At 35.6% G+C, this 25,890-nt stretch overlaps 1 protein-coding gene across 2 annotated transcripts in view; it reads left to right on the forward strand.

Annotated features, from left to right (window-relative positions):
• The first annotated feature begins 2,448 nt into the window (after positions 1-2,448).
• LOC129755161 (serine-rich adhesin for platelets-like) overlaps positions 2,449-25,890 on the forward strand; it is an 86,764-nt gene continuing 63,322 nt past the window's right edge. The window contains exons 1-3 of one of the 2 annotated variants that reach the window (XM_055751518.1): positions 2,454-3,463; positions 3,599-4,119; positions 12,883-13,237. In XM_055751518.1, the coding sequence (XP_055607493.1) occupies positions 3,347-3,463; positions 3,599-4,119; positions 12,883-13,237 (993 nt within the window). In that variant the 5' untranslated portion in view covers positions 2,454-3,346. Of the gene's footprint in view, positions 4,120-12,882; positions 13,238-25,890 lie in introns of both variants that reach the window. The other variant, XM_055751517.1, reaches the window with a different exon arrangement.

The raw sequence follows: 25,890 nt of genomic DNA on the forward strand, positions 1-25,890 counted from the left end.
GGACTGCTCTTAGACGACGAGGGGTCCCAGAGAAACTAGTCCATCTCATCGAAGCACAGTACGAGGCATTTTCGTGCAAGGTCTTGCACGACGGTGTCTTGTCCGAACCAATCCCGGTAACTGCTGGAGTGAGACAAGGATGTATTTTGTCACCGCTGCTTTTTCTCATCGTAATGGATGAGATCTTGACTGGATCGATTGACTGTAGACCAAACCGAGGATTGCCGTGGAATCCTTCAACCATGGAGCAACTGAACGACCTTGACCTGGCAGACGATATTGTTTTGCTCGCCCAAACACAACAAGACATGCAGAGCAAACTCGACGACCTCACCGAAAGCTCCAAGGCAGCAGGTCTCAAAATCAATGTCGGAAAGACCAAGTCGATGGAAATCAATACAGAAAATCGTTTCAATTTCGTGGTAGCTGGACAACAGGTTGAGACAGTGGAGTGCTTCCAGTATCTTGGTAGCCAGATTACGCCTGATGGTGGGACCAAGAAGGACATCGAGACCCGGATCAGAAAAGCCCGATTTGCGTTTGCGAGTCTCCGAAACATCTGGCGGTCACGCCAGATCTCTCTACGAACTAAGATCCGAATCTTCAACTCAAACGTCAAATCCGTATTGCTGTACGGGTGTGAAACTTGGTGCACATATGCGGTGACGACGCGAAAACTGCAAGTTTTTGTGAATCGCTGCCTGCGGAACATCATCCGCGCTTGGTGGCCTGGCAACTGGATCTCAAACGTTGAACTTCATCGCCGGTGTCATCAAAAGGCGCTAGAAATCGAGATTCGGGAACGTAAGTGGAGATGGATTGGGCACACGCTGCGAAGAGATGAAAACGAGATTTGCAGAGAGGCGCTTGACTGGAATCCAGATGGGCATCGAAGAAGAGGCAGGCCCAAAAGCTCGTGGCGGCGAAGTCTAGCCGCTGAAATCCGCACAGTTGACGAGAACCTCGGCTGGCAGCAAGTGAAGACGCTGGCTCCGGATCGCCAGCAGTGGAGATCTTTTATCTCAGCCCTATGCGCCGGTCAATCGGCGCTGGACCCTTAGGTAGGTAGGTATTGAGTCAAGTTGGATTATTCAAGGTTCGTTCAAGGGACGTTTTGTTCAAATCGACTAGAAAATTATTTGGTATCTATAACATGTTTGCAGCTTATGGACTGATCCAAACTTCTGATAAGCACTTCAGTCCCATTTGGCAATGATATACTAAGATTTTAAATAAGATTCAGAGCTACATAATGACCTGGCTACTCTGGACAATGGTTTTTTTAGCAAAGTTTTTGAAACTTCACAACAAACGAGTGGAGATGGATTGAAACGAGATTTGCAGAGAGGCGCTAGATTGGAATCCAGAAAGACATCGAAGAAGAGGCAGACCCAGAAACACGTGGCGGCGAAGCCTAGCCGCTGAAATCCAAACTGTCGACGAGAATCTTGACTGGAACCAGGTGAAGGCCCTATGTACCGGAGGATCGGCGCGGGAATATTAAATAAATAAAACGTCATATACATTTATGACTAGTAGCAATTTTTATCACTGCTCTGGTGTTTCGTTTTTGTAGTTAGAAAACAATGTGCTTGTTAACAAAATTCAAATCATTCATACCGTTTATCGCGATCCACCGGGTATCAAATTCTATATTGTTTTGTTGGATTCACTAGGCGTTCACTTTAGGGCTTGAATATTGAGCCACAAAACAGGGCTGAGGTTTTTTTTGTTGAAGCTTTCGGCGATGTGGCCAGATATTTTATTTTAAGAGGGATCAGATGTCGCTTCTTTTATATGCAGGTTCACTAGAGAAAATCTAATCAAATGTTAATGTGTTGAAAAGCAAAATCTAAGGGAAAATATATAAATATGCCTTCTGAATGTGATTTTATTAGTTCAACATTTTCAAATTTCAATTAAAATTTATATTAACAGAATGACAAATTATTTGTAAATAAACTTCACACATTTGTCTAAAACTGTTTTGTTAACAAAATCACTTAAATTTAGTCCTATACTGATAACAACACCCATTCCTGCCAAAATTCCCAAAAAGTAATTCGAGATTGAAGGCTTAATAAACCGCTAAACGTTGCTAGCAACGGTTGCTGCAAATCGGGGAGAACCCCAAAAGCCAGTGGAACCTGGTAGCTACCTAGTTGTTGTGAGCTGGTCGGCGCGGCAGAGCATCGCAAACAAAAGGCAAAACCCGTGCAACCAACAAACGACGGATTTTCACCTACCGGGAACTCTTCTCTCTCTGCGTTTTCTCGCCATCCATCGTTCAAGTCTATTCGTGGCAGTAGTTCAGCCACCAACCAGAAGACATACATCAAACAAAATATCCTCCTGTAACTGTAACTAACTAGACGCCAACCACTGTTTCAGTTTTCTTTCCGAAAGGAAGAAAATTGGTGGAAGTCACGACGACGAGGACAACCGGGAGCGGCCGGAGCGGTTTCTGATGATGTTTGTTGCCGCCGTTTGAGAAAATAACAACACAGTCTTGGATTGGCTTGGAGAAGGCTCTGTGTGGCTGACTGTATGTAAAAGGGCATTGATCCAAGTTCAATCGGTGCTCGGTGGCGAATACGGCAGGACACAAAAAACCGGGAATCATCCTCCGGTACCTAGTTAGTTAGAAGAAGGTCCCCATATAGTAGTCGAAGGGGGTGTAGTCGGGTTTGTGTCGTTTATTAGGATTAGAGGACATATAGATTTTTCTTCTACTTCTTCTTCTAAAGGGGAGAGGTGGTCGGTTGGCAGACAGACAAGGCCGTGTCGTTGTCTATCAAAAAACGACCGTGCCGTGGCAAACGGGCTAAATAAACGGGAGCTGCTTTTTTGGGTAATGAAGAGCATATCGTTTGCGACTCGCGAAGGTGAAAGCAGTTACTTACGTTAGGTCCCGGGTCCAGGTTTGGGGACACAGTTTGGTCGCGGTACACGGGAAACGTCAAACATAAATCTGTAGCTGAGTGTCTCGAAAATCTATACAACTGCCAATAGAAGAAGAAGATATTGGATCGCGTGGTGCTTGGCAGGGATTTTTCGGTTTGGAATTGCAGGCCTAGGTCTAGTGCACGTGGTGGTTCTGTGACATATTGTTTGGTGGATCGAATCTTGGGACCTCTTCTCTAAGGCAGTAAAACCCGATGCGGGGAGGCTATAAATTTCAACATCGTGTCTTGTGGCATCCGAAACCGGTCCTATTATATTTTATTGTACATATCTATTGAGAGGAAAAAAAACCCTTGTTTGCCGTTCAATCACCGAAGACGGGCAAATTTCATCGGCTGACGGCGCGTGGATCCAAAGAAGATTTGCATAGAACAAACCCAGAATGTCTACCAGCCGTTACTTAAACTGGTCCCGACCATCACCCGGGAGGCATCCTCTTCGCAAGCAGATGTCTTGCTTCGAATCTTTCTCCGGCAGCGGCAACGGCAGAAGTCTTTCGGTAAATAACCTCGCCTCAACCGCCGATTCCCCATCGGGTTCGGTTCAGTTGAATGGCGGTGTCGATTTTGCCACTTTCGTGACTTCGGCAATTATTCATACGAATCGTTTTCAAAATTATCACACTTACCATCAGGCTCGGCGCGGAAGTTCCGGTGGCAGTGGCACAGCGACACCGACATCAACCACCAGCACCCACATGGGAGGCGGAAGCGCCCTAACGCGGCGTAGACCTGCCAGTGCCAGCGTCAGCTCCTCCTATGGCCGCAGCACCCGCACCCAGCCGCTCCACGGAGAAATGCCGAAGAAAGTGACTGCGGATGGGCCAAGGAAAGTGAGCCTCAGTAAACAGTTCTCCCTGGATCGTCCGGCGGCGGGACACGCCTGGACGACAACGGCACCGGTTTCCAATAGTAGTCGGATGACAGCTGCCGGTGGGACAGCATTAGCAGGATCTGGTAGCGCGAGAGCAACCATCAGCACCAGAACCACTGATAACGACGACGATATTCAAATTATCGACGATTTTCTTGGTGGATACGGTGATCGCAACAATTACAGTAGTTCTAGTGGTGCTGGCAACGGGAACGGATTTGCGCCCTTCGATCGGAGGATTATGGCACCGCCTCACGCCGTCGAAGGACATGGGAAGAAAAAGTTTGTATTCCGATTTAGCTTTTGCTTAACTTTAAGTTTAGGTATTTTTGTTTTGAACATTCTGTGCTTCAATGGGGTTCATTGCTCCGCATTTTAATCGCTTAATAGCATCATCTTTAAGTTATGAATTTCATGGTTTTTTTTCTTAAACCGGTACCTATTTTTTGAATTTGTTTTTATTTTGTTTTAATTTTAAGCTAATACAAAAAAGTTTTTAAAAGTTCTTAGGCAAGAAATAGCTTTTCTGTTCTGTAATAGTTATCGATCTGTTCGAACCACTAGATCAGCTTAACACAAATTCCTAAGAAATTTTTAAAAATTAAAATTATTTCAAAGATGATGGCTGTAAAATGGGATTTATAAAACCAGTTTTTGAACTCTTCCTGTAATTTTTCTGTCGAACTCAGTTCCTTCAGTTCTAAAAAAAAAGAAACCCAATATCTTCTGGAATCAATCTTTGCTCTTCTTTTTAATATTGAAAGTAAGATTTTAACCGAATTTTGACCTAATTATTATCCATTTCGTCTATGTCCAAATCAACACTAAAGGGCTTAGGGTTACATATAGAGTGACGAACCTATTTTAAACCGCTTTAAGAAGTGGTGATTCTCTTTCTTGAAATAAAAAAGTATATGATACTACTTTAACCGCTCTATCAAAGCTATCAAAGTTTTTTCTATCGAAACATTTCATCGTTTGTTGCATTGCAATGCAACAAAATTTAAGCCTAAAAACTCGTTTATTGGAAAGTTACTCTGGTCAGTATTTTGGACCACCCTTATTAGGACCTTTTTTGGATCACCCTTAAACTAAATGAAATATTTTTTCTAATTTTGCTACAGTTTCACCAGAAATTTATTTATGCGTATAATTAAGTTAACCTTTTCATTTTTACCCTCGTAGTCAAGTTTTTTTTTACGTTAATCCTTTGGTAAACCACTTTCCTTCAACTTTTCCTCAGATTTGTTTCTAAACTTATTTGTTGGATATTTAGTACTACATAAAACCATCTGTTAATTGTTGTACAACTGTGCTGTAAAACAAAAGTTGGTGATAAGAAGAAAGTGCCTACCAATTGCAAACTCATTCGTTTATATAGCTCGTTTCAAATGTTTTGGAAATTCCGAAAGCATTGCAATCTCGACGAAACTTGTTGTGCAGTGTAAAAAAATACTGGTCAGTTTTTTGTGACCAGTTTATTTCATTTCAGGACTCAATGATAAATTGAGAAAGTCTTTCATCATCAGCTCAGCGACACTAACATTTCTTTCAAAACCTGAGTGGATTTGGTTTGGCTTTTGAACTTGTACTTTTACATAGACTCGACCAACTTGAATCCTTTTAACCCTCTCAAATCCCATTTTTTTGCATAAAAATTCACAGAAATTTTGTTCTACAAAAATCATTATCGTTGAGGAAAAATTTTTTTTTCTCAATTGAATAACTTCAGGGGCTGAAGAACTACATTTTCAGTACACTTTTTCGGTTGTAGTTTTCCAACATTTCAAAAATTTTTTCCTTATTTTTGAAACGTACAAGAATTGTTTCATAGCTATTATTTTATGTTTTTTTTTTCAAATTGTTCCACAAATAACTGAGATATATCATCTTATACAAAAATTGAACTAGCGAAATATTTGTCCAATATTTTCTTTTTTGCCAACTCCGCCATGCCAATTTACATGTTTCGAAACTTTCTGCGCAAAAAGTAAGTTGAAATAAAGATTGGCTTTGAATTTATGCCGATTATAGTAACCCCGTCTAAAGGCGGGATTGAGTTTAAGAAGCTTAAATTGAATACAAAAATAGCATAAATTCAAATTCTATTTTTCCTTAGCGAATGAAATAGTGTTTACCATTACATTCATATCGTCGTACCACTTCTTATAACGTTCATGAACATTCAACAGCAAGTTTAATACCCTGGTTTGGTTTAGTTTAGTTTAGTGGTACAAAATAAGTGTTTGAGGAATTAAGTAGAACCTATTTTCGCCAAGGGTAAGTTTTTTGGGTTCTTCGAGCTTGTAAACTTGTTATTAAGTGTTCTATCATAGCTTTAAACATGTTTGTAGTTATTAAATTCATCCCAGCTATGCAGAGAACCTCTTGAAAGTTTACTCCAATAATGGCACGTCTTCCTGAAATGAGCATGATTTGGTACAACATTTTCAGTTTTCTAACCCTTATCAGCTTATTTAAATGGAATGTTAAATTAGAATGATTGGAAAAACCTTTAACAACATTTGTTAAAAATTTCATTATTAACTTGATTTATGAGTGAAATATTGGAAAACAATTGTAAGGCGGTCCAAAATATGCACCCGGTCCTAAAAGTCCGTTACCCTACTTAGTGATAAAATTGCAACAGAAAATGTATGAAAAACCCGTCTTGATTTTCATATAGAAACGATTTTTAAGATTTTTTCTATAAAATGATTTAATTAAGGTATAAAGCTTTTCACAGTTGGCGAAATTTTAAAATAAGTGGAATTATCTAATTCGCTATACAGCTGCTTTTCGCAAGACTGTCCCATATGAATTTTAACCATTTTACAGTTTATCTCATAAATCGTTCTTATACAGTTATTTCTTCAATCTAGACTAAAAACTCCCATAATTTTGTTCCCAACATATATGAAAAAATACCAAGTCATGTCCGTTCATGTCCTTATTTACGTTAATTTTACAAATATTTATACTGTGTGAATAAACTTTTTTGTAGAGGTGATTAAATTTTCAATATTTTTACAAGCTAAGTTTAGCTTAACGTGTAAATTCCACCAAACTGATTTTTTTTTAAATTTCATATGAAGCTCACTGAATTGTTCGTTGTAAAACATACAAAATAGTCAGCTGCAAAGCCATATTTTCAATTTTTTTTTTGTCATGTTACTTGCTTGGGATTTCATAGAATCTATCAACTAAAATACGCGTACTTGATAGCACACGCGTGAGTCATATTGGAATGATTTTTCTCATTATATATTTTCAGCCAAGATGCTTTGCTGTTTCTGATTCATTGATCGTAGAACTTTTTTAAAATCATTGATCGAAACACTTTCGAAAAGGTGAAGGTACAGGTTGTAAAAACCATGGAACGTTTTATTTATTTTATTTTAGACCTACTCAATTCTTATGATTTACGTTTTCTTCATCTAGATACGTCCTAAACATCATTTCAAACATGTGTTAATCAGTAAACAACCAGATAAGTGAATAATATAGCACTGATAGAGGGAATGAAATAATCAACTAACAAAGGAATAGCCAAATATGGGACAGCTTTGCGAGAACGAGTGCGAGTAAATTCACGATAAAATAAGCCAAATAAGGCAATTTTGGTGAAAGTCTTAGCATGACTTTTGAATTCAAGTATGGAAATTTATGAAATTTTCAGTGAAACAACCAAGCAATGTAATGATCATGTGTAAAATTTTTTGACGATTCGTCAAGTGGATTTTTAGATAAGCGTGCAATGAAAATGTGTACGACTTGAATTTTTGGGCTTAACTCGGATTTTTTATTTTAATCGAAGTTAAGACAAGTTCTGCATAAAACTACATCGCTGTCTTATTATCAAATCTACACAGTTTTCTCATAATGAAACGATTCCAAATCCTTATCAACTTTGTGAGACCTTTATCCATTGTATATTTGGTCGTTTATTGTGAGAATTGTTATGAACCACTTACTGATTCCCATCTTTCACGAACTGCCTGCTTTATAAAAAAACAGATTTTCCTTCTCTTTCTTCGCGTTCTTCTCAATAACATCCAGGCGAAACTTTCCAACGAAAGTTTGCTGTTTTGCCGTTTTGTAGTTCATTTCGTTTGTTCCTAAATTTCACCCCAATTATTTTACCGGTGGATAACTTCTTACACTTGTTAACATGGAGTTTGACCTGTTTTTAGTCTGTTGGACGAGCCAAACATAAAAATTAACATTTTTTTACCACTTCTACAATCGTTAAAAACCGTTTTCTTTTTTCATCAATTCTCATAAAACACCTGTAATGGTATCGACAAATCTCAACAGAATATCCAAACTATGATGAGTAATATTTGAAAAATGCTTGAAAAAACTGAAACATGTTTTGTGCAATACAAAACTTCATCTTGAGTACTTAAAACTATTAGGCCGGATCAAATATCGAATTCTTCTTTTACTTAGAATTGTAGTACCTTTATTTTTTTATTTAATTTATTTCCGAGCTGTGAAATTAATAAAATTGTAGTTTAAATTCTTTATCATCATCAATTTCTTCATTTTGCCTAATTCCGCTATTAAATAGTTTGCAGCATTCTCTAGAGCTTCTGTTGTGAATTTTTATTGAGTTGGTTGATAATCTCTTCTATTCAAACGGGTGCAATGTTGTGTTCCAGAAAATAGTATTTGAGAATTGATCCGGATTTTTCTTTTATATTAAAGATTCACTTTCAGCAAAAGTTGTAAAAATTTTCATTCTCTACAATTTTCATTTCAATCTGCTGGGAAGCAGTCGTAACTTGGTATCCCAGACAACCATTTGGTGGGTACTTCGAATTTGCAACGCAAATATACATGCAAATATACCTGTAAACATATCGTATATAATGTAGCAAAACCAGTATATACGTATCATTTTGGAGGCCATATAGGTACATTAGCAAACATATTCTTGATTTGGATTGTATTAAATTACGATTTCCACGACTTGTCATGCGCATCATTTACGACTACCCTGATTCTTTTTGGAATATACTAAGACAATTTACATTATCATATAGATGATTGAGGTTGTAATATACGACATTTTTCGTAACAATATGGAAAGTTTGACGACTTATTTGGTCGTCTTTTGCGACTTGAGTGCAGGGCTCTCATTTTCCCTCAGTTGAATAAAAACATGATTATTATTTTTTTTATAATTTAAACCAATCAGTTTATTCATCCATAAAAATAATAAAAATGAGATTATTTCAAAGAAATGCATTTTTTGCTGTCAAATTCAAGTTTATATCGTACAAGTTTATTATTTGCCAGATTGCTGATTTTATTGTTAGTACCTGGACTTGATCCCCTGACCATACGATCTGCAGCTCATGATGATTCCTCGAAGCTATCTGGGATATATAAATTCAAGGGGATTTGCTTCAAAGGCATTAAACCAAAAGCAAATCGTATATTTCTATAACTTAAATCTTTTAAATCGTAGAACACGTCATCGATGATCTAAAAATAGATCAACATTTTGAAGTCACCTTTAATTCGATTCCAATCATCGATGTCCCATTATCATAAACGATTTTATTGAACTTTTTTGTATTCTTTTACGATTGCCAGCAAATACGTTTTACGAAAATCAGACATGCGAATTAATTTGCAAAGGTATACGATTGCATGCACATTATTACGAATCAATGCAGTTATATACGTTTTTTATTTCGAATTATTTTATGCATAGCACGACAAAATCTCTCAGTCACGGCTGATCACCGTATATCGGTCGTTTCACGGATTTTTTGCGAATTGTCGTACACAAAGGTCGAGTTCATATGTACATAAATTCGAGTCTCTCTTCTTGTCATAATAAAATCATGCAATGCTTTTAAATACGATAAAGAATATGCATGAACCGCACATTGTAGGTGCAGATATACGAAAATGAGTATAAACAACATTCTATACGATGTAATCTGTAAAAGAAAATACGACTTCTGGTTATCTGGGATGGACATACTGTCCATTTAACACCAATTGCGTTGTTTTAAATCTGATAAAGCTTCTAAGAATGGTAAAGTTGAGAATGTCCAGGAGCTGGTCTTAAATGTATTTTCCGAGTGAACATATTCGCTGCAGAGATGTTAAAATCGCGAGTCTACATACTCGCACTTTGCCCTTCTTTGCAGAACGATTTTATTTCGTTAAACTCAATCTGCAATGATGCTATCTAAAGTTCAACTCGGAAAGCATCAGGAAGTAAGCTTCGGGTAAACTCGGCAGGAGTAAACAGCAATCGGGGGAAACATCAGCGAAGCAAACGAACAGTTCTGCGAATTTGAAAAAAATCGTTTTCGTTCGGCAGCCGAACACATCAATCGGACAACATGTGGGGGCGTGGCTAAAAGTGATAGGTACAAGGGAACGGGAAACGAGCGAGAGAAGGGTGCGAGGAATGTTAACTCGGTCCGTCGAGCAACGATCGCTCCTGAGCATTCGTGTACGGTAAGCTTTGTTCTGTTGTTTCGTAGGTGTGATTTTATTTCTGCGAGGCATGGAAAACATCAATTCGGAACTGTTCTTTTCGTTTTGTGTGCAATCACGTCATGATTGGAACGAAGATAAAATCAATCTGCACACAACAAGTTAAACTCGGAAAAAATCAGCCGAATGATTCTTTCCGATGCGAGTTTACACACCGCTGATTCGCTGTCGAGATTTCCCAACTCTGCAGCCGATTCCGGGTCTCAGGTCCCGGTTTTCACGTGATTTTTTCTTGCGGTATTTTATTTTTAACTCCGTTTATTTATTTGACAGTTTTTTATTCGTTTGATTTATTGTCTGACGAGCTTCGTTTACAGTTACGTTCAATTATTTCTCATTTTGATGAAGCTTGCGCGAAGTTTTTCCGAAGAACTAAAATCAGCAAAAACTGAACAAAAATATGATTTAAAAACTACAAACGATTAAGAGAATCACATTTTCTTACCATTTTCTGCGGTCCATATTTCCTAATTTCACAATTTACATAAAGAATGTTTAATTTTCTGTTGCGATTTCCAAAAATAATTGGCGATTTGCAGCAAAGCTGTTTGACTTGCAACGCCAACTGGATTTCACATATAGAACTAACAAAAAGGTGACGATAGCTGTTTTTAACACGACTGTGAATACAAATGGCTTCTAAAATTGAGATTTCTGAAAAAAACAGCAAAATTTCAGATAATGAAAATAATTGAATCTTTTTAGAAAATCTTCAATTAAGTAGTTTCAATGCTTTTGGCATTTTTAAATAAAGGTTTTCGTGATTTTTCTAATAATAATCCATCGAGATTTTGAATTCGAATCATGAAGAATCTATTTCAGAAGAAATAGTTTTTTTTGACAATTTGGTCCCTTTTTTATCAAAAAACCAGCGTGATTTTATATCGGACAACGTTTAAAAGAACGTTACATTCAGCACTAGAGAAGATAGCATAAAACGCTGAAAAATCTCCATTAAGAAGAGAAGACTAGGAATGGGCCATTAAAATCGTCAAAAAATAACTTAGTGACATGACGATTAAACGGATCATTGTTTCATTCAGAGATTTTCAAGGTTCAATATCCAAAAATATCATGCGAATAATGATTCAAAATAAAAAAAGAACTCTGACCGCTCTTCCTCCAAAAACCTTATAAAAATTGTCACAGGTCATTAGATTATTTTTACTATTTTCATTTTTGATTTGTTTGGATTTGTCACCTTATTCGGAATTTATTTGAACTTGCATATCTAATTTCTAATACGCATGACCCCTTTGGATTCTTAGTTTATTTCTAGAATTTGGTTTCAAAATTTTAATAACTTCCTTAGAAAATCTCATTTGTTATTAAATGTTCAACATAAAATTAAATTATTTGAATAAATTAACAATTTTCATCTCCGTGATTGAATTTTTGGATTTCATGTTCCACCTTCGCTATAATGTTATTTTCTTCGAAGTTTAATGAGCGTTTTGACGAAGTGGTTCGAAGAAGTCGACGCTACGGATAGAAATTGGGTCTTAATTCAACTGCATATAATTTAAGAAATCAGTGTACCTTTATTGGATTACGTTTACGTTACGTTACGATTGGTTACGCGCATAATAATGATTCGAATTAATCATAAGATATTTGCTATACTATTTTTTTTTCATATTTTGATTACTTTTCATATAGCCAGTTGCCGTCAGAGTTTGGGAAAGCCAAATAAGTTGTTCGTTCACACACACGCAATTATTTGCAACCCGAATGCTTTTGTTTGCTTTTTTATGTCCAAACAAATGTCTTCTTGTAAATTGGTGGATATCTACAAGTGAACGTTCTAGAAATAACAAAATAGTTTTTTAGGAATTTTATCATTGTTCAAGAATACCATTGATGTTTTCAGCGCCTCTGAAATGTTTCGAACTAAAACATTTTGTTTGAGTTGTTTCTTCAAAAAATTGGTCCCTTTAAATAACCTTGCTTTCAAAATCCTTCACTGAAACACGATTACCACGGGAAGACTTCCTGACACCCAAGCTTTTCAGAAACTAAAATAATATTATGGTTTAATTTTTAACAGATCAACGTAATTCACTTTTTCTTACCTTATTGTGTTGTCAAATCCAATATTAAATATATTTGAGACCGAAATTTTGAAAATTTGAACTTTGTTTTGAAAAAAAATGATATGCGTTCTGACATTAGAGCTTCTAACATCATCATTTTGATCGCAGTGCCCTCTGAGTGTCGTTTTGAACTGCAAATCGCCAATAGGGAAAAAACCTTATCTCAGTAACACCGAGTGTTTTAAGCTTCCCGAACCCGCATAGAACTAAAACTATGTTTTTAGTGAATCATGGAATATAAGTCAAAACGAAAAAAATAAATGAAAAAATAACATCATTTACAATTCTCCTTAAAACCATAGCTATTGTTGGTTTTCAATTTCATGAACTTCACCTTTATGCAGAAGATTCTAGTGTATCTAGTGTTGAGGTCTCAAACACAAGACTCATAACTAATTTTACTTTTTTTCTATAACCCCACCGAAAGCCACGCCAAACCGAGCGATCAGGGCGAAAAACCGTTAAACCAGGGCAAGGATTCGCGCATCAACATCAAAATCTTCCTTGGCCAATCCGTCACCCAGCAAGATTCGTCCGACAACGGAATTAGTGACACGGAATGTTCAACAACAGCAACAACAACAACAACAGCACAGCGACAGCAAACAGCTCGCACCAACACCTCTGACAACACCACCAATCGCCAACACCATCAACAGAATGAACAACAACAACAGCAACGCAACCATGGACCTTATCAAGCACAACAACAAATCCACCAATACAATCAACAACAACAGCAGCAACAGCAGGGCAATCAAAAGGCGGAAACGGAAAATTCGGTAAGTTTTCTACGATTTATTTTGTTGTTTTTCTTGCACCAACACAGTTTTCCAACAAACCAACTATGTAGAACTACCCATTCGTTTGGGAAATCGATTTAAATTTCAATCAGAGACTTCTACTGAGTCTTCGCCAGTTGTGAGTTCTGGGAAACGCGAAAACTTCCGAAAAGTAAAACTTGTGTGCAAAATAACATACCTATATGGTTTGGTGTAGGTATATGTGTCTTACTAGTTGAAGGATGGATCATACGGCGGAAATGGAAATCGAAAACGGAAATAGGCCGTTGCTGTCGGTTCGTATGATGTTTTTTTGTTTTTTTTTTTGGAAGGCTCGTACCTACCTATCTATTATTTTTCCTCATTCACAAAAGCGGTCAATAACATTCCATCATTAAAAGTTTGTCAAGGTGGTTCACTGTCTCTAATTCACCCATGTCCTTAGTTATAAAAATAAATGAGTCACAAAAAAAAATCTCTTATTTTTTTAATGAAAAAAATTTAAGGGCACGAAAATGACAAAAATTACAAAAATAACAAAAATCGCAAAAATGACAAAAATGATAAAAATGACAAAAATGACAAAAATGACAAAAATGACAAAAATGACAAAAATGACAAAAATGACAAAAATGACAAAAATGACAAAAATAACAAAAATGACAAAAATGACAAAAATGACAAAAATGACAAAAATGACAAAAATGACAAAAATGACAAAAATGACAAAAATGACAAAAATGACAAAAATGACAAAAATGACAAAAATGACAAAAATGACAAAAATGACAAAAATGACAAAAATGACAAAAATGACAAAAATGACAAAAATGACAAAAATGACAAAAATGACAAAAATGACAAAAATGACAAAAATGACAAAAATGACAAAAATGACAAAAATGACAAAAATGACAAAAATGACAAAAATGACAAAAATGACAAAAATGACAAAAATGACAAAAATGACAAAAATGACAAAAATGACAAAAATGACAAAAATGACAAAAATGACAAAAATGACAAAAATGACAAAAATGACAAAAATGACAAAAATGACAAAAATGACAAAAATGACAAAAATGACAAAAATGACAAAAATGACAAAAATGACAAAAATGACAAAAATGACAAAAATGACAAAAATGACAAAAATGACAAAAATGACAAAAATGACAAAAATGACAAAAATGACAAAAATGACAAAAATGACAAAAATGACAAAAATGACAAAAATGACAAAAATGACAAAAATGACAAAAATGACAAAAATGACAAAAATGACAAAAATGACAAAATGACAAAAATGACAAAAATGACAAAAATGACAAAAATGACAAAAATGACAAAAATGACAAAAATGACAAAAATGACAAAAATGACAAAAATGACAAAAATGACAAAAATGACAAAAATGACAAAAATGACAAAAATGACAAAAATGACAAAAATGACAAAAATGACAAAAATGACAAAAATGACAAAAATGACAAAAATGACAAAAATGACAAAAATGACAAAAATGACAAAAATGACAAAAATGACAAAAATGACAAAAATGACAAAAATGACAAAAATGACAAAAATGACAAAAATGACAAAAATGACAAAAATGACAAAAATGACAAAAATGACAAAAATGACAAAAATGACAAAAATGACAAAAATGACAAAAATGACAAAAATGACAAAAATGACAAAAATGACAAAAATGACAAAAATGACAAAAATGACAAAAATGACAAAAATGACAAAAATGACAAAAATGACAAAAATGACAAAAATGACAAAAATGACAAAAATGACAAAAATGACAAAAATGACAAAAATGACAAAAATGACAAAAATGACAAAAATGACAAAAATGACAAAAATGACAAAAATGACAAAAATGACAAAAATGACAAAAATGACAAAAATGACAAAAATGACAAAAATGACAAAAATGACAAAAATGACAAAAATGACAAAAATGACAAAAATGACAAAAATGACAAAAATGACAAAAATGACAAAAATGACAAAAATGACAAAAATGACAAAAATGACAAAAATGACAAAAATGACAAAAATGACAAAAATGACAAAAATGACAAAAATGACAAAAATGACAAAAATGACAAAAATGACAAAAATGACAAAAATGACAAAAATGACAAAAATGACAAAAATGACAAAAATGACAAAAATGACAAAAATGACAAAAATGTCAAAAATGACAAAAATGACAAAAATGACAAAAATGACAAAAATAACAAAAATGACAAAAATGACAAAAATGACAAAAATGACAAAAATGACAAAAATGACAAAAATGACAAAAATGACAAAAATGACAAAAATGACAAAAATGACAAAAATGACAAAAATGACAAAAATGACAAAAATGACAAAAATGACAAAAATGACAAAAATGACAAAAATGACAAAAATGACAAAAATGACAAAAATGACAAAAATGACAAAAATGACAAAAATGACAAAAATGACAAAAATGACAAAAATGACAAAAATGACAAAAATGACAAAAATGACAAAAATGACAAAAATGACAAAAATGACAAAAATGACAAAAATGACAAAAATGACAAAAATGACAAAAATGACAAAAATGACAAAAATGACAAAAATGACAAAAATGACAAAAATGACAAAAATGACAAAAATGACAAAAATGACAAAAATGACAAAAATGACAAAAATGACAAAAATGACAAAAATGACAAAAATGACAAAAATGACAAAAATGACAAAAATGACAAAAATGACAAAAATGACAAAAATGACAAAAATGACAAAAATGACAAAAATGACAAAAATGACAAAAATGACAAAAATGACAAAAATGACAAAAATGACAAAAATGACAAAAATGACAAAAATGACAAAAATGACAAAAATGACAAAAATGACAAAAATGACAAAAATGACAAAAATGACAAAAATGACAAAAATGACAAAAATGACAAAATGACAAAAATGACAAAAATGACAAAAATGACAAAAATGACAAAAATGACAAAAATGACAAAAATGACAAAAATGACAAAAATGACAAAAATGACAAAAATGACAAAAATGACAAAAATGACAAAAATGACAAAAATGACAAAAATGACAAAAATGACAAAAATGACAAAAATGACAAAAATGACAAAAATGACAAAAATGTCAAAAATGACAAAAATGACAAAAATGACAAAAATGACAAAAATAACAAAAATGACAAAAATGACAAAAATGACAAAAATGACAAAAATGACAAAAATGACAAAAATGACAAAAATGACAAAAATGACAAAAATGACAAAAATGACAAAAATGACAAAAATGACAAAAATGACAAAAATGACAAAAATGACAAAAATGACAAAAATGACAAAAATGACAAAAATGACAAAAATGACAAAAATGACAAAAATGACAAAAATGACAAAAATGACAAAAATGACAAAAATGACAAAAATGACAAAAATGACAAAAATGACAAAAATGACAAAAATGACAAAAATGACAAAAATGACAAAAATGACAAAAATGACAAAAATGACAAAAATGACAAAAATGACAAAAATGACAAAAATGACAAAAATGACAAAAATGACAAAAATGACAAAAATGACAAAAATGACAAAAATGACAAAAATGACAAAAATGACAAAAATGACAAAAATGACAAATATGACAAATATGACAAATATGACGAAATTGAACAAAATTGAACAAAATTGAACAAAATTGAACAAAATTGAACAAAATTGAACAAAATTGTACAAAATTGAACAAAATTGAACAAAATTGAACAAAATTGAACAAAATTGAACAAAATTGAACAAAATTGATCAAAATTGAATAAAATTGAACAAAATTGAACAAAATTGAACAAAATTGAACAAAATTGAACAAAATTGAACAAAATTGAACAAAATTAAACAAAATTAAACAAAATTGGACAAAATTGAACAAAATTGAACAAATTGAACCATATTGAACAAAATTGAACAAAATTGAACAAAATTGAACAAAATTGAACAAAATTGAACAAAATTGCACAAAATTGAACAAAATTGAACAAAATTGAACAAAATTGAACAAAATTGAACAAAATTGAACAAAATTGAACAAAATTGAACAAAATTGAACAAAATTGAACAAAACTGAACAAAATTAGACAAAGTTAGACAAAATTAGACTAAATTTGACAAAATAAGACAAAATTAGAAAAATTTGGACAAAATTGGACAAAATAAGACAATATTAGACAATATAAGACAAAATTAGACAAAAAAGGACAAATTTTTTTTTATCATATTACAGTAATTTTTTTTGAACTTACACCAATGTCTTGTCACCTCAATTCCAAACCTACGATTTCGTCAAACTTTTTTCCTCGATAGAAGTGAACACACAGACGTTGACCATTCTTTTAAAAATGTGTTTTGAAATGTTGAATAGCAGACATCTGACGTAAATTATTCTTTTGTGCAAAAAATCATTGTTTTTTTTATTTATACGGTTTTTAGTTAACGTAAATTTGAATTGATTCCCAATTCTGATATTTTTAATAAAATGTATGGATTTTAGAAATAAATGAGTTAAAAAAGTTAGTTGAAAACTGAAAATAAAACAATCAGCTGAACTCATTCTTCTTTTGCACAAACCCTCGCAACCAATCCTAACCTACACTACCCAGATAGTTATTGCGATAGGCACAGAAAACTGCTCCGCTAATGTGGGCCCACGACTTTGGGATGAGAATTTTAACGGAAAATCCGGCACCACCACAAAACAAAGCTGAAACTTTCGAGACAGTAAAACTGGGCCATCATCGACGTTTTGTTTGCTGAACAAAAAAACCGATACCTATCTAATTCAATGGCTGGTAAACGGTGGATAATGTGCAACACGAGACCCCATAGTGGTCATATCACCTCTTATTCACAACTCCTATCTCTACCTCCCCGCGGTGCCGGCTGGGGTGCGAGTAACCTAAGCGGAGATCGGGTACCCAACCCCGGTGGATGCTTTGGTCGCATGCAGACTGAGAAGGTGGCCGCACGCGTCTGTTCCCCAGGTCAGGGGCGGCGTGCAACAACAACCGAGCGTCTGTTCTCCAGGTCAGGGGCGGCTCAAACAGCGTCTGTCTTGTAGCAAGCGGCTGAATTTATGAAATGCGGCTCCCGCCAGCTATGTCCAAGATGGCAGCCCCATCGCGGGATAGGGACTTTAGGCTAACAACCTACTGCTCCCGATTTGAAATTGTTACGGAATCCGAAAGAAATGACCGACCTGGAACTTTGGCGACGACTTTTAGCATGAAAACACGGACACGAATTGGAACTTGGAATGTTTTAACCCTTGCCCAACAAGGCAAACTGGAACAACTTGCTAGAGAGGCTAGCCGCCTCAAGCTTGAAATTCTGGGACTGAGCGAAGTCCGTTGGCCTAATACTGGAGAACACAAGACACAATCCGGGCAAGTCCTGCTTTACTCTGGCATACGAGGAGAACATGCTACTCGGGAACGAGGAGTTGGTTTCCTGTTAAGCCCGCAGGCCTACGCGGCCCTCATTAGATGGGAACCGATAAACGAAAGAATAATCGTAGCCAGATTTAGAACACGGGTTAGAAACCTTACAATGGTCCAGTGTTATGCGCCAACTGACGTTGCCGACTTGCAGGAGAAAGAGCAGTTTTACAGTCAACTGAACAGCGTGGTTGAGAGAATTCCGAAGGGTGACATTCAAATCCATTTGGGCGACTTCAACGCAAAGATTGGCTCCGACAATCAGGACCTTGAGCGCATCATGGGGCGCCATGGCCTAGGACAGATGAGCGAAAACGGAGAGCTGTTTGTAGAATTTTGTGGCAACAACAACATGGTGATCGGTGGATCGCTCTTCCCCCATCGATCAGCACATAAGGTCACTTGGGTATCCCGAGATGGCCGAACAGAAAATCAAATTGACCACATCTGCATCAGCCGAAAATGGAGAAGGAGCCTTCTTGATGTCCGCAACAAGCGAAGCGCAGACATTGCATCTGACCATCACCTCGTCCTTGGCGAGATACGACTGAGAGTTGCACGTGTCCAACGGCGCGAGGAGAAAGTCGGGTGTCGTTACGACGTCCGCCGGTTGGAGAATCCAGAGGTGAAAAGGGCATACGTTGAACAGCTAGAATCCCGAGCCTCGGAGCTGCCGACAGACGGAACAGTCGAAGAACAGTGGTGTGGAATCAAGAATGCCTTTATCACGACGAGCCATGGTACTCTCGGTAAAGTTTGTGGAAGAAGGAGTGAATGGATGTCGGATGAAACTTGGAGGATGGTCGATGATCGGAGAAAGGCGAAAGTCGGAATTGAGCAGGCATGTACCGGGTCAGCCAAAGCAGCCGCCCGCTTACGATATGCGGAGCTGGAAAAGGCAGTTAAACGAGCTTGTAGACGAGACAAGAGAGCCTGGACAAACTCCCTAGCCGAAGAGGGAGAAAGAGCCGCCGCCAATGGAGATATCCGATTACTTTATGACATTTCTCGCCGCCTCAGTGGTGCAAGGACTAATGCAAGAATGCCGCTAAAAGACCGAGCAGGTCAGTTATTGACCGATCGAACAGATCAGCTCAAACGATGGACTGAGCACTTCGAACAACTCTTCCGAGTCACGAATAGCGATGGCCAACAGAATCTGCAGCTCGAAGCGCCAACAGTAAGTCGCATAAATGGCGTCAACTCGGAAGCGCCTTCGCTGGCTGAAATAGAAGCGGCAATCAAAAACATGAAATCCAACAAAGCACCTGGGATCGATTGCATCCCTGCTGAAATGCTGAAAGCCGACCCTGCCCTATCAGCACAAATGTTGCACCGTCTTTTCGCTGACATCTGGGATACTGCAACATTCCCGGCCGACTGGATGCAGGGTATCCTCGTAAAGGTCCCGAAGAAAGGAGACCTGACAGAGTGCGGTAACTGGCGAGGCATAACGTTGATCTGTACAACCCTCAAAGTACTCTGCAAAGTGATTCTGAACAGGATCCAGGAGAAAATAGACGCCACACTCCGACGGCAACAAGCTGGATTCCGATCTCGACGATCATGTGTGGACCACATCACAACGCTCCGAATCATACTGGAACAAATCAACGAATTCCAGGACTCTCTTCTGCTGGTGTTCGTTGATTTCGAAAAAGCATTTGACCGACTTAACCATGAAAACATCTGGGCGGCTCTAAGGCGACGAGGGGTCCCAGAGAAACTAGTCCATCTCATCGAAGCACAGTATGAGGCATTTTCGTGCAAGGTCTTGCACGACGGTGTCTTGTCCGAACCAATCCCGGTAACTGCTGGAGTGAGACAAGGATGTATTCTATCACCGCTACTTTTTCTAATCGTAATGGATGAGATTCTGATTGGATCGATTGACTGTGCACCGAACCGAGGATTGCCGTGGAATCCTTCAACAATGGAGCAACTGAACGACCTTGACCTGGCTGACGATATTGTTTTGCTCGCCCAAACACAACCAGATATGCAGAGCAAACTCGACGACCTCACCGAAAGTCCCAAGGCAGCAGGTCTCAAAGTCAATGTCGGAAAGACCAAGTCGATGGAGATCAACACAGGAGATCCCTCCTGTTTCCTGGTAGCTGGGCAACAAGTTGAGAAAGTGGAGTGCTTCCAGTATCTTGGTAGCCAGATTACGCCTGATGGTGGTACCAGAAAAGACATCGAAACACGGATCAGAAAGGCCCGATTTGCGTTTGCGAGTCTCCGAAACATCTGGCGGTCACGCCAGATCTCTCTACGAACAAAAATCCGAATCTTCAACTCAAACGTCAAATCCGTATTGCTGTACGGGTGCGAAACTTGGTGCACATATGCGGTAACGACGCGAAAACTGCAAGTATTTGTAAACCGCTGCCTGCGGAATATCATCCGCGCTTGGTGGCCTGGCAACTGGATCTCGAATGAGGAACTACATCGCCGGTGTCATCAAAAGGCGCTAGAAATCGAGATTCGGGAACGTAAGTGGAGATGGATTGGGCACACGCTGCGAAGAGATGAAAACGAGATTTGCAGAGAGGCGCTAGATTGGAATCCAGAAGGTCATCGAAGAAGAGGCAGACCCAGAAATTCGTGGCGGCGAAGTCTAGCCGCTGAAATCCGAACTGTCGACGAGAATCTTGACTGGGACCAGGTGAAGACGCTGGCTCCGGATCGTCAACAGTGGAGGTCTTTTACCACGGCCCTATGCACCGGAGGATCGGCGCGGGATCATTAAGTAAGTAAGTAAGTATCTAATTCAAAACTGCCTGCCCTAGGTTTATGATTAAGGCGCAATTTATGTTTTTACTATTTGAATTCAAAAAATTCGTTGGGATTTGGAAAAATTACCAAAAATTTCCAACATTCTGTATTGAATCGAAAAATGAAATTTATAGTTGAATTGTATTGATTTTCATTTATATTCTCATAAATTTAGTATTTTCTTCTTTCTAAATTTTAAATTGAAGCTCGATACGAAATTTTAAATTGCTTTTTTAAATCTTAAATTTTGATGATGCTTTTAACATCTGGATTGAATTTCTTGAAGTGAGCTTATTTTCACCTTAAACCATTAGAAAGTTGATTCCCACCTCCCAAAACGTGACGATATTCTACCACCAAAAGAAAAGAAATTGGAATTGGAAGGTTGTTTCTAGAGCAAAACAAAGCTTGCAATATAAGACTTGACGGAACGCCCCATAAAAAAAGAAGTCTTCCTTCCGAAGAAAAAGCTTAACTTACACAGCGAAAACTTTCACTTCGAACCCGATTCTCCAGAAGTCGGGACAGGAACTTTCTGTTGACAGTAAACTGTTGAATGTCGAGTTTGGAAGGTGTCGTCCATGGTTTAGTTCAGTTATTTTTTGTGTCCTTCGTTTATGTGCGGAGGAGAAATTATATTTTTCCGGAGAACTTACTGCAGTGCGATGTCATTCAAAATTATGCTTTGTTAGTGCTTTCACTTTTATTGGATTTGCTGAACTTGATCTTCTGGAAGAATTTATGATCCGAAATCCACGGTGACGGTGGATTTTAACTGCATGGTAGGTCTAGGTTATCAGCTTTAACAGCAGCACTATGAAATGGTCGTTGTTTTTTTAATTAATGGCCTGGTAAGGTCTCTGACTTTTCGAGGTGCCATGCTTGTTTAGTATACTGAGTAGACGAGTGATTTTTTAATTCCTCAAACCCTGAAGTCTGAAAAGCTTTGTTTTGTTTCTACATTCATTTATGATTTTTTGCATAATTTAAAAGTAATTTTTAATCAAATAAATCTTTATTTTTAGGTTTGTATGGGGAAAGTTCAACTGATTTCCTTCTGTGTGCCTATTTAAAAATTATTTAAAGGTAATGTTCTGCTGAAGTTTTTTTTTAATACTTAGAACCTCTGCAAAAATCGAGAATAAGTTTTAAAGTAGAACGACACTTTTCAGATATCAACCTTCAAAAACTCTTTAATGTCCACAATTCTATTGACTATTGCATAGCTAAAGTACGACCCATAAAAAATGCGAAAATACTGTACAAATTCAACTGTAGAAACCATAATCCCGAACTCATATGTTTAATCATATACTGTGGACTTGAGTTTTTAAAGGTTAGAATTTATTATTAAAAATCCTCTCCTTGAAATTCAGAAACCAAAGTTTGAATTCAGATAGTGATTTATTAGAAAACATGTGAAACTTTAAATTTGAAATTGAAGATATGGATTAGGTATTAAAATGTATAGGGTACTAGCTGATCCGGTACGAAATTCGTTTCTCTAGCAACATCAAAAATGTGATCTGATTAGATTTTACTGCTTTAACAAAATGAAATTTCCATATCACTCACACTGAAAAAAAACTTTTGGAAATGTATAGTGAAATTCGCACGATGACCCGTCGAATTATTTTGTTGTTGTTGTACGGTTATCCAAAATGAAACAAACAAAAAAGGATGGATTTTCTCAAAACATTCCTGTGCATTAATTTTCAAATCGATCCATTTTCACGTCATTTCAGCAAAAGCAGTAACAGTTAATATGGAAGACACATTTCCTGAATTTTAACCTCAAATTCAACATTAGAGAAAGATTGGTCGTTCCTCAAAACCCCGGTGTCAACAATTTTGAAAAACAGTAAACAATTTATGGTAAAGTGTCTCAAATAAAATATTTAAAATTTTTTACTGTTCTTATGGACGACCGCGATGTGAATTTTTGCAAGAAATATGGGCGACCCCTTTTGTCGACACATTGCCTAAAATTTAATTCCTGAAATAGATTGCTCGTCTGCTTATCAGTTTTTCATACAAGAAGTACAAAGCTTCAAATAATTAGGTATTTCGATAACCTGTACTCATAAAGTACCATCCAAAACCTTTGAATTATTTGCAACTGTGTCGGTTGATACCTCCCTTATTTAGGACAGAGAAGAATTTCCTTCATATGACCAACAAATTACGACAACTTAACCAATGAATTAAAAGAAACAAATAGTCGCTCAACGTTCAAAATAAAATTGCTTCGAATATTTGAAGAAAAGCTTAGTCGATAAAACAAGCCGAACAAAGCTAGTCTTAAGAATTTTTCAAATGGAAGCGTTGATCCTTTGAAATTTTAAATTTAGATGTAGAATGTTTTTAAATTTTTTTGTACAATTTAAAATGAATTTCTTAAAAGGAAATCTCTTTCTATTGAGATTCATAGAGTAAGTTAGTTAAGTTCGTATCGTCACATTTCCTCGCACTAGATTATACACAGTTTGAGTTCTCAGCATGAGTAAAATTTTGCTCGCGTTTTAAGTTTTTTTTTCTGTTCATTTGCTGCAAGATATGCTAAGAACAGTGGCGTCCATTACCAGCGGGGAATAATTCAGCCTTGTTTGTTTGTTTGTTTGTTTATTTATTTATTATCGCTACAAAAAAGATTAAACAAACTCAATTATAAACTCTTCTGTTCGTTCATTTGAAAAACTTAGTGAAAAAATCTTAACAAAAATTTTATACTTTTATTTATTTTAAGTTATTTTTGTAAATTTATTTTCGGCATATCGGTGATATGAGATTAAGAATATAAATTTCACCGATATGCCGAAAATAAATTTACAAAAAATTTTATATTTTAATAGAATTTGCTATCGCATTTTATGTGTTTATCAAGAATGCCTGTTTAATAAAGTTTATTAAATAAGCTTCTTTTCATAAAATTTAATGTCATGTATGAAGTATGAATAGCTTACGATCTTTATATTTCGTTTTAGATGTTGATTATGTCGTAAGTTCTAGGATTTCTGGTTATTTTTATTTTGTAAATGTTACTATTATTTGAAGCTTGAATTTGGATTCCAAATTTGAGCTTCAAATCTTCAATTTAGGAAGTCTGATTCTGTGCTAGGGTTCTTATCTTGAACTTTTGTCTAAAATTTAATGATTTTTCAGCTAGGGCAAATTTTCAAAATTTCAGAGTTTGAAAGAGCCACATTAAAGATTTTTTTTCTTTTAAAACTGAAAAAAATACGAATGATCAATGAATTTATGAAATTAACTTTAAACCATTATAGTGTTCTACTAACTCTAGGATATTTTTTTTTAAATATGTTTCAGATTACCATTAAGTACATGGATTCTCTTCTGGATCGACAGCATTTCAAACATGGTTTGATTTTATATCAATTACTAGCAGACCCGGTAAACTGCGTCTTACCATGTTAAACTTGGCGTCCATTTTCCATTTTTTCTTCGCTGTTTGACTTTAAAAAAGCATCAAATCTTGAGTTGTAAATCGTCTCGCTTTCGTAAACATGTCCTAGTTTTTTTTTACATATCCTTCCTTTCCGTTTACTCGAATTGTCGCGCTTAATTCTATCGGAATCAAACCTTAGAATTTTAACTCAATTCTACGGGTCTTCACATAATGTATCAAAAAATTCTAAAAATATCCACTCGTTAATATCTATAATATATATGTTTCATTTATTGAACACCATTTAGTTGATTTACTCTGCTTTGCTTGAGTTCACTTTAAGGTTGAAATCGAAATCAAAAGATTCTCATCAATTAGAATTTATTGAATATGAAACTTTATGGAAAAAGAATTTAGAATATTGAGACAATGTTTGAAGTATTTGCCCAATATTCTGTCTAACGCAGCACTTTCAGCTCCCGAGTAGCTTAGGTTGGTATATTTTTTAGAACTGAAGAAATGAAAAAAACATAAGAGAAGGTTTTTTACTAACCATTTTAAAGCAGCTTTTTGTTCACTATCCTCATCCTTGGAAGCAGTGGTAATTAAATAATATCCATATTTTTATCAAAATCATGTCCAAAATAAAAAGTTCGCCGTTTTTTATATTTGTTCGAGCAAAAAATGCAAATTAAATTCCTTTGAACAATAACCCAATTAATCAAGAAAACGATTGTTTTAGAAAGAAGGAAGATATATGTTTAAATGGGGTTGTACCTCTGTCCGCGGTTTTCACATCAGCGGTATAGTGTTTGGCGGTACGCTATTTTGGCGGTTTACCATTTGTCAAAAGGACCTAAAACGCGGTATAGCAATTGGCGGTTTGGTCGATTTGGCGGTTTACCATTTGGCAAATGGTCTTGTTTGGCGGTATTATATTTT

This window comes from Uranotaenia lowii, chromosome 3 (genome assembly GCF_029784155.1).
Source record: "Uranotaenia lowii strain MFRU-FL chromosome 3, ASM2978415v1, whole genome shotgun sequence".
Taxonomy (NCBI): domain Eukaryota; kingdom Metazoa; phylum Arthropoda; class Insecta; order Diptera; family Culicidae; genus Uranotaenia; species Uranotaenia lowii.